At 37.4% G+C, this 15,268-nt stretch overlaps 1 protein-coding gene across 3 annotated transcripts in view; it reads left to right on the top strand.

Annotated features, from left to right (window-relative positions):
- Positions 1–15,268, top strand: part of antxr1d (ANTXR cell adhesion molecule 1d) — a 45,385-nt gene that overhangs the window by 12,550 nt on the left and 17,567 nt on the right. For all 3 annotated transcript variants that reach the window (XM_065296532.2, XM_065296531.2, XM_065296534.2), the window contains exons 2-9: positions 9,822–9,893; positions 9,982–10,053; positions 10,141–10,222; positions 10,446–10,482; positions 10,574–10,647; positions 10,761–10,829; positions 11,941–12,021; positions 12,099–12,159. In XM_065296532.2, the coding sequence (XP_065152604.1) occupies positions 9,822–9,893; positions 9,982–10,053; positions 10,141–10,222; positions 10,446–10,482; positions 10,574–10,647; positions 10,761–10,829; positions 11,941–12,021; positions 12,099–12,159 (548 nt within the window). The remainder of the gene's footprint in view (positions 1–9,821; positions 9,894–9,981; positions 10,054–10,140; positions 10,223–10,445; positions 10,483–10,573; positions 10,648–10,760; positions 10,830–11,940; positions 12,022–12,098; positions 12,160–15,268) is intronic.

The following is a 15,268-nucleotide window of genomic DNA, read 5'->3' as shown; positions in this document are numbered from 1 at the left end:
AATATAGCTCTCCAAAATAACCTAAATACATGTTTATTTCTATTAGAACAAATGCCTGTTTAAAGGAAACTACCTGTTTGCACAGAATAATTTCACTTCAGAGTGACAGTATACCACCTCAAGGTGTCACTCACACAATATCAAGTCAATCTGATATGGAGTTCGTAAAATACAGCTCTCCAAAATATCATAAATACTTGATTGTTTCTATAAGATCAAATAGGTGCTTAATGGAAACTACCTGTTTGCACAGAATGATTTTACCTCAGAGTGACAGTAAACCATCTGAAGGTGTCACTTACACTGTATCAGGCCAATCTGATATGGAGTTTGTAAAATATAGCTCTCCAAAATAACCTAAATACATGTTTATTTCTATAAGAACAAATACCTGTTTAAAGGAAACTACCTGTTTGCACAAAATAATTTCACTTCAGAGTGACAGTATACCACCTTAATGTGTCACTCACACCGTATCAGGCCAATCTGATATGGAGTTTGTAAGATACAGCTCTCCAAAATAACCTAAATACATGTTTATTTTTAAAAGATCAAATAGGTGCTTAAAGGAAACTACCTGTTTGCACAGAATGATTTTACCCCAGAGTGACAGTATACCATCTGAGGGTGTCACTTACACCATATCAGGCCAATCTGATATGGAGTTTGTAAAATATAGCTCTCCAAAATAACCTAAATACATGTTTATTTCTATTAGAACAAATGCCTGTTTAAAGGAAACTACCTGTTTGCACAGAATAATTTCACTTCAGAGTGACAGTATACCACCTCAAGGTGTCACTCACAAAATATCAGGCCAATCTGATATGGAGTTTGTAAAATACAGTTCTCCAAAATAACCCAAATACACGTTTATTTTTATAAGATCAAAAAGGTGCTTAAAGGAAACTACCTGTTTGCACAGAATGATTTTACCCCAGAGTGACAGTATACCATCTGAGGGTGTCACTTACTTCATATCAGGCCAATCTGATATGGAGTTTGTAAAATATAGCTCTCCAAAATAACCTAAATACATGTTTATTTCTATAAGAACAAATACCTGTTTAAAGGAAACTACCTGTTTGCACAAAATAATTTCACTTCAGAGTGACAGTATACCACCTTAATGTGTCACTCACACCGTATCAGGCCAATCTGATATGGAGTTTGTAAGATACAGCTCTCCAAAATAACCTAAATACATGTTTATTTTTAAAAGATCAAATAGGTGCTTAAAGGAAACTACCTGTTTGCACAGAATGATTTTACCCCAGAGTGACAGTATACCATCTGAGGTTGTCACTTTCACCGTATCAGGCCAATCTGATATGGAGTTTGTAAAATATAGCTCTCCGAAATAACCTAAATACATGTTTATTTTTAAAAGATCAAATACCTGTTTAAAGGAAACTACCTGTTTGCACAAAATAATTTCACTTCAGAGTGACAGTATACCACCTCAAGGTGTCACTCACAAAATATCAGGCCAATCTTATATGGAGTTTATAAATTACAGCTCTCCAAAATATCATAAATACTTGATTGTTTCTATAGATAAAATAGGTGCTTAAAGGAAACTACCTGTTTGCACAGAATGATTTCACTTCAGAGTGACAGTATACCACCTCAAGGTGTTACTCACAACATATCAGGCCAATCTGATATGGAGTTTGTAAATTACAGCTCTCCAAAATAGCATAATTTTTAATTATTTCTGTAAGATCAAATAGATGCTTAAAGAAAACTACCTGTTTGCACAGAATAATTTCACTTCAGAGGGACAGTATCCCATCTCAGGGTATCACTCACAACATATCAGGACAATCTGATATGGAGTTTGTAAAATACAGCTGTTCAAAAGAATTTAAATACACATTTTATTTTAAAAACTCTGCATCAGATTGACTTGATATTGTGTGAGTGACACCTTGAGGTGGTATACTGTCATTCTGAAGTGAAATTATTCTGTGCAAACAGGTAGTTTCCTTTAAGCACCTATTTGATCTTATAGAAATAAACATGTATTTAGGTTATTTTGGAGAGCTGTATTTTACTAACTCCATATCAGATTGTCTTGATATTGTGTGAGTGACACCTTGAGGTGATATACTGTCACTCTAAAGTGAAATTATTATGTGCAAACAGGTAGTTTCCTTTAAGCATCTATTTGATCTTATAGAAATAATTGAATATTATGCTATTTTGGAGAGCTATATTTTACAAACTCCATATCAGATTGGCCTGATACAGTGTAAGTGACACCCTCAGATGGTATACTGTCACTCTGAGGTAAAATCTTTCTGTGCAAACAGGTAGTTTCCTTTAAGCACCTATTTGATCTTATAGAAATAATCAAGTATTTATGATATTTTGGAGAGCTGTATATTACAAACTCTATATCAGATTGTCCTGATATGTTGTGACTGATACCCTGAGATGGGATACTGTCCCTCTGAAGTGAAATTATTCTGTGCAAACAGGTAGTTTCCTTTAAGCACCTATTTGATCTCATAGAAATAAACATGTATTTAGGTTATTTTGGAGAGCTGTATTTTACAAACTCTATATCAGATTGGCCTGATACAGTGTAAGTGACACCCTCAGATGGTATACTGTCACTCTGAGGTAAAATCATTCTGTGCAAACAGGTAGTTTCCATTAGGCACCTATTTGATCTTATAGAAACAATCAAGTATTTATGATATTTTGGAGAGCTGTATTTTACAAACCCCATATCGGATTGGCCTGATACGGTGTGAGTGACACATTAAGGTGGTATACTGTCACTCTGAAGTGAAATTATTTTGTGCAAACAGGTAGTTTCCATTAAACAGGTATTTGATCTTATAGAAATAAACGTGTATTTAGGTTATTTTGGAGAGCTGTATTTTACAAACTCCATATCAGATTGGCCTGATACGGTGTGAGTGACACATTAAGGGGGTATACTGTCACTCTGAGGTAAAATCATTCTGTGCAAACAGGTAGTTTCCATTAGGCACCTATTTGATCTTATAGAAACAATCAAGTATTTATGATATTTTGGAGAGCTGTATTTTACAAACTCCATATGAGATTGGCCTGATATGGTGTGAGTGACACCCTCAGATGGTATACTGTCACTCTGAGGTAAAATCATTCTGTGCAAACAGGTAGTTTCCTTTAAGCACCTATTTGATCTCATAGAAATAAACGTGTATTTAGATTATTTTGGAGAGCTATATTTTACAAAGTGCATATCAGATTGGCCTGATACGGTGTAAGTGACACCCTCAGATGGTATACTGTCACTCTGAGGTAAAATCATTCTGTGCAAACAGGTAGTTTCCTTTAAGCACCTATTTGATCTTATAGAAATAATCAAGTATTTATGATATTTTGGAGAGCTGTATTTTACAAACTCTATATCAGATTGTCCTGATATGTTGTGACTGATACCCTGAGATGGGATACTGTCCCTCTGAAGTGAAATTATTCTGTGCAAACAGGTAGTTTCATTTAAACATCTATTTGATCTTATAAAAATAAACGTGTATTTATGCTATTTTGGAGAGCTGTATTTTACAAACTCTATATCAGATTGGCCTGATACAGTGTGAGTGACACCTTGAGGTGGTGTACTGTCACTCTGAAGTGAAATTATTTTGTGCAAACAGGTAGTTTCCTTTAAACATCTATTTGATCTCATAAAAATAAACGTGTATTTGGGTTTTTTGGAAGCTATATTTTACAAACTCTATATCAGATTGCCCTTATACAATGTAAGTGACACCCTTAGATGGTATACTGTCACTCTGAGGTAAAATAATTCTGTGCAAACAGGTAGTTTCCTTTAAGCACCTCTTTTATCTTATAGAAACAATCAAGTATTTATGCTATTTTGGAGAGCTGTATTTTACAAACTCTATATCAGATTGGCCTGATACAGTGTGAGTGACACAATGAGGTGGTATACTGTCACTCTGAAGTGAAATTATTCTGTGCAAACAGGTAGTTTCCTTTAAACATCTATTTGATCTTATAAAAATAAATGTGTATTTGGGTTATTTTGGAGAGCTATATTTTACAAACTCTATATCAGATTGGCCTGATACAGTGTGAGTGACATATTGAGGTGGTATACTGTCACTCTGAAGTGAAATTATTTTGTGCAAACAGGTAGTTTCCTTTAAACATCTATTTGATCTTATAAAAATAAACGTGTATTTGGGTTTTTTGGAGAGCTATATTTTACAAACTCTATATCAGATTGGCCTGATACAATGTAAGTGACACATTGAGGTGGTATACTGTCACTCTGAGGTAAAATAATTCTGTGCAAACAGGTAGTTTCCTTTAAGCACCTCTTTTATCTTATAGAAACAATCAAGTATTTATGCTATTTTGGAGAGCTGTATTTTACAAACTCTATATCAGATTGGCCTGATACAGTGTGAGTGACACAATGAGGTGGTATACTGTCACTCTGAAGTGAAATTATTCTGTGCAAACAGGTAGTTTCCTTTAAACATCTATTTGATCTTATAAAAATAAATGTGTATTTGGGTTATTTTGGAGAGCTATATTTTACAAACTCTATATCAGATTGGCCTGATACAGTGTGAGTGACATATTGAGGTGGTATACTGTCACTCTGAAGTGAAATTATTTTGTGCAAACAGGTAGTTTCCTTTAAACATCTATTTGATCTTATAAAAATAAACGTGTATTTGGGTTTTTTGGAGAGCTATATTTTACAAACTCTATATCAGATTGGCCTGATACAATGTAAGTGACACATTGAGGTGGTATACTGTCACTCTGAGGTAAAATAATTCTGTGCAAACAGGTAGTTTCCTTTAAGCACCTCTTTATCTTATAGAAACAATCAAGTATTTATGCTATTTTGGAGAGCTGTATTTTACAAACTCTATATCAGATTGGCCTGATACAGTGTGAGTGACACAATGAGGTGGTATACTGTCACTCTGAAGTGAAATTATTCTGTGCAAACAGGTAGTTTCCTTTAACTCTTTCACCGCCAGCATTTTTAAAAAAAGTTGCCAGCCAGCGCCAGCGTTTTTCATGATTTTCACCAAAGTTTAATGCCTTCCAGAAAATGTTCTTCTTTAAATATATAAACATACAATATACCAAATGAAAGAACAGACCCTCTGCTTTCAAACAAAAAAAAAACCGTTTCATCCTACCTTTAGTGGTTCTTTTGCAATCAGCTTTTGAATATGGGTAGGTTTTTGCAAAAACACCATATTTTGAGCAAAAAGCAGAGATAATTCCATTTTTATGACGGACTTTTCATAGAGATCATATTCAGAGCGATCTTTAAAACAGACACGGACATGCAGCAGCTTGCCATAGGGCAATACTTCCGGTTTTAAAAAGTTGCGGAAGGGCACCACCTGGTGGATAATAGCGGTATTGCGGAAAGACGGAAAATCTCGTCATTGGCGGGGAAGCGTTTTCTCTTAATTGACGAGATATCTCGTCAATGGCGGGGAAAGAGTTAAACATCTATTTGATCTTATAAAAATAAATGTGTATTTGGGTTATTTTGAAGAGCTATATTTTACAAACTCCATATCAGATTGGCCTGATACGGTGTGAGTGACATATTGAGGTGGTATACTGTCACTCTGAAGTGAAATTTTTTTGTGCAAACAGATAGTTTCCTTTAAACATCTATTTGATTTAATAGAAATAAATATGTATTTAGGTTATGTTGGAGAGCTGTATTTTACAAACTCCATATCAGATTGGTCTGATATGTTGTCTGTGACACCTTGAGGTAGGATACTGTCACTCTGAAGTGAAATTATTCTGTGCAAATTATTGACTTGATATTGTGTGAGTGACACATTGAGGTGGGATACTGTCACTCTGAGGTGAAATTATTCTGCGCAAACAGGTGGTTTCCCTTAAACGTCTAACTGAATGTATAGGACATTTTCGAACTCTCTATTTTAAAAACAGCATATCAGACTGTGATGATACTGCAGGGGTGACAACCTGAGATGGTGTACTATCATTCAGAAGTAGAATGATTCTGTGGAAACAGGTAGTTTTCTTTTAATATCTAACTGAATGTAGAGAAAATACAGAGTGTATAGGACATCTTAGAGGTGTCTATTTTAAAAACAGCATATCAGCCTGTGTTGATACTGCATGAGTGACAACCTGAGATGGTGTACCATCATTCAGAGATGGAATGATTCTTTGGAAACATGTAGTTCCTTTAACATCTAACTAAATATATAAAAATAATACAGCATGTGTTGGATATTTTAGAGCCTTCTCATTTAAATACCCTATCAACTATATAGCAATGCTCTGTCAATCCCCTGAACAACCCAGCATCTAGTAACACTAACAGCCACCAATAATGCTGTATCAACTATCAAACATTCACTCACTGACTCTCTATTATATGCATAACAGTTCTGTGTTAACTACCCTGAACAGCCTAGCAATTTAATAAACCACCTAAAATACCCTAGCAAAGGCCTATCAATCATTTAGAAAGACACAGCCTCAACGTCGCAATCACCAAGAAAACATAATATCCTAGCAACCAATTTAAATACCGTAGCCTAGCAACAGCCCAGCAATCACATAGAATGTCACAGCAACAGCCTAACAACCACCCTTAATATGCTAGCAACTTTATAGTAATCCACCATAATATCTCAACAACAGCCTAGCAATAACCAATAAAACCCTATCAACAGTCTAGCAATCACCCAGAAAAACAAGAGCAATAGCATAGCAACCAACCAGAATTCCACAACAACAACCTAGAAACCAGAAAGAATGCCAGAACAGCAGCCTAGCAACCACCCATATAGCCTAACAACAGTCTAGCAATCACAGAGAAAACCATTTAAAAAAACCTTAGTAACAGCCTAGCAACCACACATAATGCAATAGAAATAGCCTAGCAAACAACCACAATACCCTAGCAATGATTTAAAACAGACACAGAATGTAACAGAAACATCATAGCAACCACCCATAATACCCTAGCAACGGCTTAAACAGACACATAATGCAACAGAATAGCCTAGCAACCACCCATAATACCCTAGCAATGAATTAAAACAGACCCAGAATGCAATAGAAACAGCCTAGCAACCATGCAAAATGCAACAGATAAAGCCCTGCAACCACCCATAATACCCTAGCAATGACTTTTAACAGACACAGAATGCAATAGAAACAGCCTAGCAGCCACCAATAATACCCTAGCAATGACTTAAACAGACACAGAATGCAACAGAAACAGACTAGCAACCACCCATATACCCTAGCAACAGTCCAGCAATCATATAGAAAACCAAAGCTATACCCTAGCAACCACTTAAAAAGCCCTAACAATAACACAGCATCAACCAGAATGCAACAAAAACAACCTAGCAACCACGCATAAAACCCTAGTAACAGCCTAGCAACCACACAGAATGCAAGAGAAACAACCTAGCAACCACCCATAATACCCTAGCAACAATTTAAAGAAGCCTAGCAACCACACAGAATGCAAGAGAGACCGCCTAGCAACCACCCATAATACCCTAGCAATGACTTAAAACAGACACAGAATGCAACAGAAAAAGCCTAGCAACCAAACAGAATGCTACAGAAACAGCCTAGCAACCACTTATAGAACCCTAGCAACCACATAGAATGCAAGAGAAACTGCCTAGCAACCACCCATAATACCCTGGCAATGACTTAAAACAGACACATAATGCAACAGAAACAGCCTAGCAGCCACTTATAGAACCCTAGCAACCACACAGAATGCAATAGAAACAGCCTAGCAACCACCCATAATACCCTAGCAACAGTCTAGCAATCGCATAGAAAACCAAAGCTATACCCTAGCAACCACTTAAAAAGCCCTAACAATAGCACAGCATCAACCAGAATGCAACATTAACAACCTAGCAACCACGCATAAAACCCTAGTAACAGCCTAGCAACCACACAGAATGCAAGAAAAGCAACCTAGCAACCACCCATAATACCCTAGCAACAACTTAAAGAACCTTAGCAACAGCCTAACAACCACACAGAATGCAAGAGAGACCGCCTAGCAACCACCCATAACACCCTAGCAATGACTTAAAACAGACACAGAATGCAACAGAAACAGCCTAGCAACCAAACAGAATGCAACAGAAACACCCTAGCAACCACTTATAGAACCCTAGCAACCACACAGAATGCAAGAGAAACAGCCTAGCAACCACCCATAATACCCTAGCAATTACTTTAAACAGACACATAATGCAACAAAAACAGCCTAGCAACCATTTATAGAACCCTAGCAACCACACAGAATGCAAGAGAAACAGCCTGGCAACCACCCATAATACCCTAGCAATTACTTAAAACAGACACATAATGCAACAAAAACAGCCTAGCAACCATTTATAGAACCCTAGCAACCACACAGAATGCAAGAGAAACAGCCTAGCAACCACCCATAATACCCTAGCAATTACTTAAAACAGACACATAATGCAACAAAAACAGCCTAGCAACCATTTATAGAACCCTAGCAACCACACAGAATGCAAGAGAAACAGCCTAGCAACCACCCATAATACCCTAGCAATGACTTTAAACAGACACATAATGCCACAAAAACAGCCTAGCAACCATTTATAGAACCCTAGCAACCACACAGAATGCAAGAGAAACAGCCTAGCAACCACCCATAATACCCTAGCAATGACTTAAAACAGACACATAATGCAACAAAAACAGCCTAGCAACCATTTATAGAACCCTAGCAACCACACAGAATGCAAGAGAAACAGCCTAGCAACCACCCATAATACCCTAGCAATGACTTAAAAGAGACACATAATTCAACAGAAATATCAGCAGATTAAGTGAGAAACTTTTATTTTGAAATCATTCCTCTCGTGCGTTTACCGTAATGTCTCATTTATGTGCACACAGAAAAAAACGGGGGGCTAGTTTGACCGTCTTTTTCGGAGTGGCGGCTGGCTTGACCGCAGTAAAAATACGGGCTGAAAGCATGGACCGGGCGATAGTGTGAGTAACGTTACGCCCCAAAATTGACACTGCCTTCAATCTGAACCGTGTTATCACAACTGACGCGAAGCCCAGTTCTATGTAAGGGACAGTGGTTTCGATTTTTGTTTCGCTTTAATTTCGAAAATGTTGCTTTGCATATTTGGGTGAGGTTAAAGTTAATAATAATTTATGCGTCACGTGCATTAACTGAAACGTGTTTTGTTTCCTTTAAAAAAGAAATTGATAATTATGTTGACTCTGTATGATGCATTACAAAACTATGAGAATCTGTATTTTTATATATATATTATAATTAGCCATAATATTAAATTAGCATTGATTGATATGTCCACACAATTTTGTTTCCTAAGTTAACCCTTGTCAAAGATGGAGCTGTGAACCTTTTTGGATGCTGATGTAGATGTCAGCTGTGTTTTGGATCCCAACCTGTTACGCTCATCCATTGCCATCTGTTCCCATTTAAACGTCTGGCTCCAGGAGGAAGGGGTGTTGCTCCTGACTAGCAGGAGGCAGATTCATCTGGCACAAAGGCAATTAGCCCTTGTTCGGTGCACTTTAAGGCCTGTAATTAATTAGCATGATGTTCACATTTTATAGACTAGCAGTTAAGGACTTTCTATTCTGACATATTGTATAAGTAAGAAAGCAGTTGGTATGTAATTGCGGTTAAGGTTGTAGAGCACAGAAGATTTTGAACGTCTGTGTTTTTGGCAAGTAGTCTCAAATGCATTTTGTGTTGTTTAATTTTATTCTAGATCTGGAAGTGTCAAACATCACTGGATTGAAATTTACTCATTTGTGGAGCATCTTGCTGAGAAATTTATAAGGTGAATTGTTGCTTTATTTGTATCATATTGGTGCCCTGTGATGTGCACGATGCATCTTGTCAAACATGCTAATGGTGTATTTTTATAGCCCAATGTTACGGATGTCTTTTATTGTCTTCTCCACTCGTGGAACCACAATAATGCCACTCACTGAAAAGAGGTACAGCAAAACACACATTTGCTTGCTTTATTTCCCTAACACTTGTCCAGACAACATCAGTGTTTTAATCTGTTATCTGTCATTAAGAGATGATATTACCAAAGGCTTAAATATACTCAGGAGAGAAATACCAGGAGGTGATACTTTTATGAACCTTGGATTGGCAAAGGTAAACATATATTTTAATCTTATTTTATCTTGTCATACTATCTTGTCAGCAATGTACCCCAATGGGCTGTTCATGTTTTATTATGAGATGTGGTGGTGCTTGTGTTCGGCCACCTCCTGATTCTCCACCCCATTTATCTCTCTATCACTTCATAATGACCCCCTTTTGAAGACTGTTATGACAATTATTGCATCATTGATCTATTCCTACTTTCCAATTGCAGGCAAATGAGCAAATATATCATGGAACATATGGTAGTGGTAGGTGTCACTCTGAATTGCCTTGCAATCCATTCACACTTCCACTTGTATTTTGGGAGAGCCTAAATGGGATGATTTTTTTATTTTGCAGGGACAGCCAGTGTTATAATCGCACTGACGGACGGCGAGTTAAATGACTATCAGTTTGTCACAGCACAGCAAGAGGCAAGTACACAAACCAGTGATGTCAGAATGGATATCGCCTGTTCTCTTGTGGCTGTAATTTCCAATGGCATTTGGTTAGTACCACAGCTTACTGTGTGTTTGCCTGTCTGTAGGCACAGAGAGCACGGTCTATGGGAGCCATTGTGTACTGTGTGGGTGTGAAAGACTTCAATCAGACTCAGGTAATAAGGCACCACTGTACAATGAATTGCTGAGACTGAAATTTTACCTCTTAAAGGGACACTCCACTTTTTTTTGAAAATATACTCATTTTCAAGGCTCCCTTAGAGTTAAACAGTTGATTTTTATCATTTTGAAATCCACTCAGCTGATCTCTGGGTCTGGCGGTACCACTTTTAGCATAGCTTCGCACAATCCGTTGAATCTGATTAGACCATTAGCATCGCGCTAAAAAATAAACAAAGAGTTTCGATTTTTTTTTTCTATCTAAAACTTAACTCTTCTGTAGTTAAGAGTGTACTAAGTGTACTAAGACCAAGAGAAAATTAAAAGTTGTGATTTTCTAGACAGATATGGCTAGGACTATACTCTCATTCTGGCATTATAATTAGGACTTTGCTGCCGTAACATGGTTGCAGGAGGTGCAATGATTTAACATAGTGCCCAAAAATAGTCCCTGCTATTGAAAGATACTAAGGGGACTATTTTCAGCTGCTGCGTAATACCATATCTGCCTAGAAAATCGCAACTTTTAATTTTCCGTCAGTCTTAGTACACAATGTAACTACAGAAGAGTCAAGTTTTAAATAGGAAAAATATCAAAACTCTTTGGTTATTTTTTAGCGCGATGCTAATGGTCTAATCAGATTCAATGGATTTTGCTAAGTTATGCTAAAAGTGGTACCGCCAGACCCGGAGATCAGCTGAATGTATTTAAAAAAAGTAAAAATCAAATGTTCAACTCTAGGGAAGCTGGAAAATGAGCATATTTTCAAAAAAAAGTAGTGTCCATTTAAAAGCCTGGCCACACCATGGACAATAACTATAACTATAGTACGAATAATAGCTGTATAATAGCTTTAAGCCCTGAGTATAGTCTGTTTTTTTACGTGACGTACACGAACTTACATGCGCAGTTGAACGCACAAGCCTTGCAAAGTATAGTTTATATCAGTTGTACGTTTACAAAATGCAACACATCTCCTTGGCTACATTCCCCAGTACATACATAGCTTTGCAAAGTATAGTTTGAGTCGTAAATGGGCCTTGACTTGTGGATTACTTTATTACTGGTGTTTTGATCTCTGTACTGACACTTTATTGGTTCCTTAGCTGGCCACAATTGCAGACACCATTGATCATGTATTCCCTGTAATCGGAGGATTTGAAGCACTTGAAGGAATGATTGATTCAGTAAGTCTCTCTGTTTTACTTTCTTTTATTATGATTTGTATTATCCAGTATTATATGGTCATCTTTCTTTTTTACAGATCATCAAGAAATCCTGCATTGAGATTTTAGCAGCTGAACCATCCAGTGTGTGCGCTGGTGGTAAGAGTTCTCTCAACACGTTATATTGTGCATTCGCAAAATGAAAAAAAAAACTTAAAAAGCAATAATTGCTTTATTGTAATGTATTACCAATATAATTGATTATGGTTGTCAAGTGGTTGAAAGTTTAATCTAATACATGATTAGCTAAAAATCTGTAAACTTAGGCATTTAGCAGATGCTTTTATTCAAAGACACTCACAAAATGATTTCCATAAAATCAAAATAATTAGACAGCCGTAAACAATAATAAACAAAAAGCCCCTTCTTGTGGGTGTATCTTTGTGCTAATTTTGAGAAAGTGCTGAGTGGTCCAATTTTATCATGGGAGTTGCACTCTGCCCTCACCAGAAAATGAAAATTGATCATGTCTGAAAAACACTAATCCGCTTATTCTCATCGCCAAGGAGACCGCGTTATAAGTGCACTCTCGCGCTGTAAGTGCATGCTAATAAGGTCATGTCAAGCCACATCCATCCTCTCTGGTCTACACACCAGTGCTCAATGTGGCAGGCCTGTCTGCTGAGCAGCAGCCAATTAAACAAATAGGAATTTCAGTGGTAAGGCGGAGCAGAACCACAGCTCGGCTATTCGGCAGTACCACAGATAGACAACAGATCTGATGTGGCAAACTAGGCCAGGAAGAACCAGCCAGGCAAAAAACGCAGCTCTCTAATTTCACTTGAGCATTCCTAGCAATAAGTTCTCTGTCACTTTGAGAGACATCAAACCCTGAAGCACATGAAGAGAGAGACAGTCTGGACATGACCGCCGATAACACGCGATACACTCGCTCTATTGCCACCTCCTGCATTAATTTGTAATAAATGTGTTAATTTTGGTTGCTAGACATACATGCTTGTTTTATGTCTCCATTTCCTCAGCATTTTGTCTTACTGCTGTCCAAAGTAACTATGATATTTAATATCTCAACAAATATTTAACACATATTTATTGTATTTTTCTTCTTGATACTTAAAAATAGCCCCAGCTGAATCCAGATTTCCAGTGCATGACGACCGGATTAATAAACATAAATCTTAATAGTAACATTAACTGACAATGACAATGTTATAATTAATGAAACCTACCACCATGCAGTTAAGTAATTTATTGTGCATATTACTATTATCAGCCATCATTAAATAATCCTACAAAGATTTCACTTTATTACACTGAAGCAATGCAAACAGATGCATGCCTCGTATTTGGGATATTTGATCATGGGTAGCTTATTTGGTTTAGGATGGTATGGTGTGGTGGGAGTTCCAGTAGAGCTCAAGCTGATGAGAAGTGACCAGCCAATGCAGCCAGCAAACAGGCCATCACCCCTTGTTCTAAGAGGAAGCCTAGCCATCAAACCTGACAGCAATCTTTGCTTTGATTAATCCGCTGAAGCCCATCCTCCCCCTTCAGCAATGATTGAAGTGTCCATACTCGGACGTGGCACCTCCGCTCTAAACAGCCTGACCCATCAAGCTCTCAGGTGTGGATAGAAAGCGTCAGCTCTCCCGCTCAGCGCAGCAGGCGCGAGCCGACAGCGCACCAGCCCCTGCCCACCATCTCGCTGCCAGCGCTGCCCGCTGCCAAGCCAGTGTTGACCTTTTTACCCCTGCCCTGTTCTGTCAGAACCCGACACACCGCGTCTGACAGTAACACGGGAAGAAAAGGACATAGATGTTGATGCCCGGCCTCTAAAATTAAATGGAATTAGCCATTTCGGCTGGACGTCATATTAAGCAGGCATGAGCAAGAGAGCTGTGCAAATTTAAAGAGAGGTGGGGTGGAGTGGGGCATTTGCATGGCCGACAGGGTTAGTATAATTAGAGGGGAAGTGACAGGTTAATTGGATCGGATGGGAGGGGAATTTGCTTTAGTCAATCTATAAAGGACAAGGGCTATACTGAGAATTTTTACTTTTAAATTCATGCTTATAATTTATGCAGTTATGCCGATTGGAGGATGTTTAAAGGTTTTTAGAGAAACCACACTTCATAACAAGCACATCATAAAAAGCTTTGTAGTCTAATTTTGGTTAAATTACTTGTTCAAATACAAAGTCATTTGATCCTGTATGATTTCTATTCGTCCTTTGAATGAAAAGGTAAAGTTTAACAAAATGTTGAGATTGGCTTTTTTTAATCAGTACAAGTGAATCGTGACCAAAAATTTTTGTGCTTCCAAAGCACCTTAATAGTAGTTTTGTGGTCTGTGGAAGAAGGGAAAATTGGTTTTGAATGACATAAGAATGTGTAAATAATAACATGAGTATACATAACTGTGCAAAAGTCTTGGGGCCACCACCAGCAGTTGTTTTAGAAGTTTTAATGTCCATCCATATTTATTTTTTAATCTATTTTATTAAGATACAAACAAAAAATACAGGAAATAAGTACAAAAAAAAGTAAAATAATTTTTTAGGCATCGTCAGTGTTTAGTGTGACACCTCTTGGCCCTAAACACATCTTGAGGGTTTTTGAGCAGAAAGAAGTAAAAAGTCTTTTTTTTTAAATAAAGATTTAATTTTATTTAGGTTTAAGAGATCCTGCAGTTTCCTGCTATTGCTCAAGTGGAAGGGGAGTTTATCCTAAAAACTTCACACATCAAGTTTACATTTTGATACAGTTTTTAATTCTATATACACATTTCCTGTATTTTCTGGATGTATTTTATTGAAGAGACTGAGAAACAATTTTATATATGATCAATATAACATTGCAAAAACAACAAATCTAATTCTGGCATGGTGGCCTTACGCCGGTTTTACACCGCAAGTGTGAGCAGCGCGTAAGCGACGCGTGTTTTTTTCGGCACCCATGTTAACAAGATAAAGGATGTACTACACCGCACACATGAGCAGCGTGTGCTCGCGTGGCAGGAGCGTCGCTGAAGCAGCAGTGCTGTGATTGTTTCGGCGTCGGCTCTATTTTTACAGCGTTGCTCACGCTCAATTAAAGTGAGTGCATTGTTTATGCTTTAAATGGTTGTGGATTGACGCGAAAAAGTGTCATTTTACCATAAAATCATAAATGTGACGCCAAGTGTGTTTCAAACAGTCATGACTTTGAGCAATTTAAAAGAAAGCAATGAAATGTTTAAAAACACCAGA

Source organism: Paramisgurnus dabryanus, chromosome 20 (assembly GCF_030506205.2).
Source record: "Paramisgurnus dabryanus chromosome 20, PD_genome_1.1, whole genome shotgun sequence".
In the NCBI taxonomy this organism is placed as follows: Eukaryota; Metazoa; Chordata; class Actinopteri; order Cypriniformes; family Cobitidae; genus Paramisgurnus; species Paramisgurnus dabryanus.
This window is presented reverse-complemented; position numbering and strand designations above follow the sequence as displayed.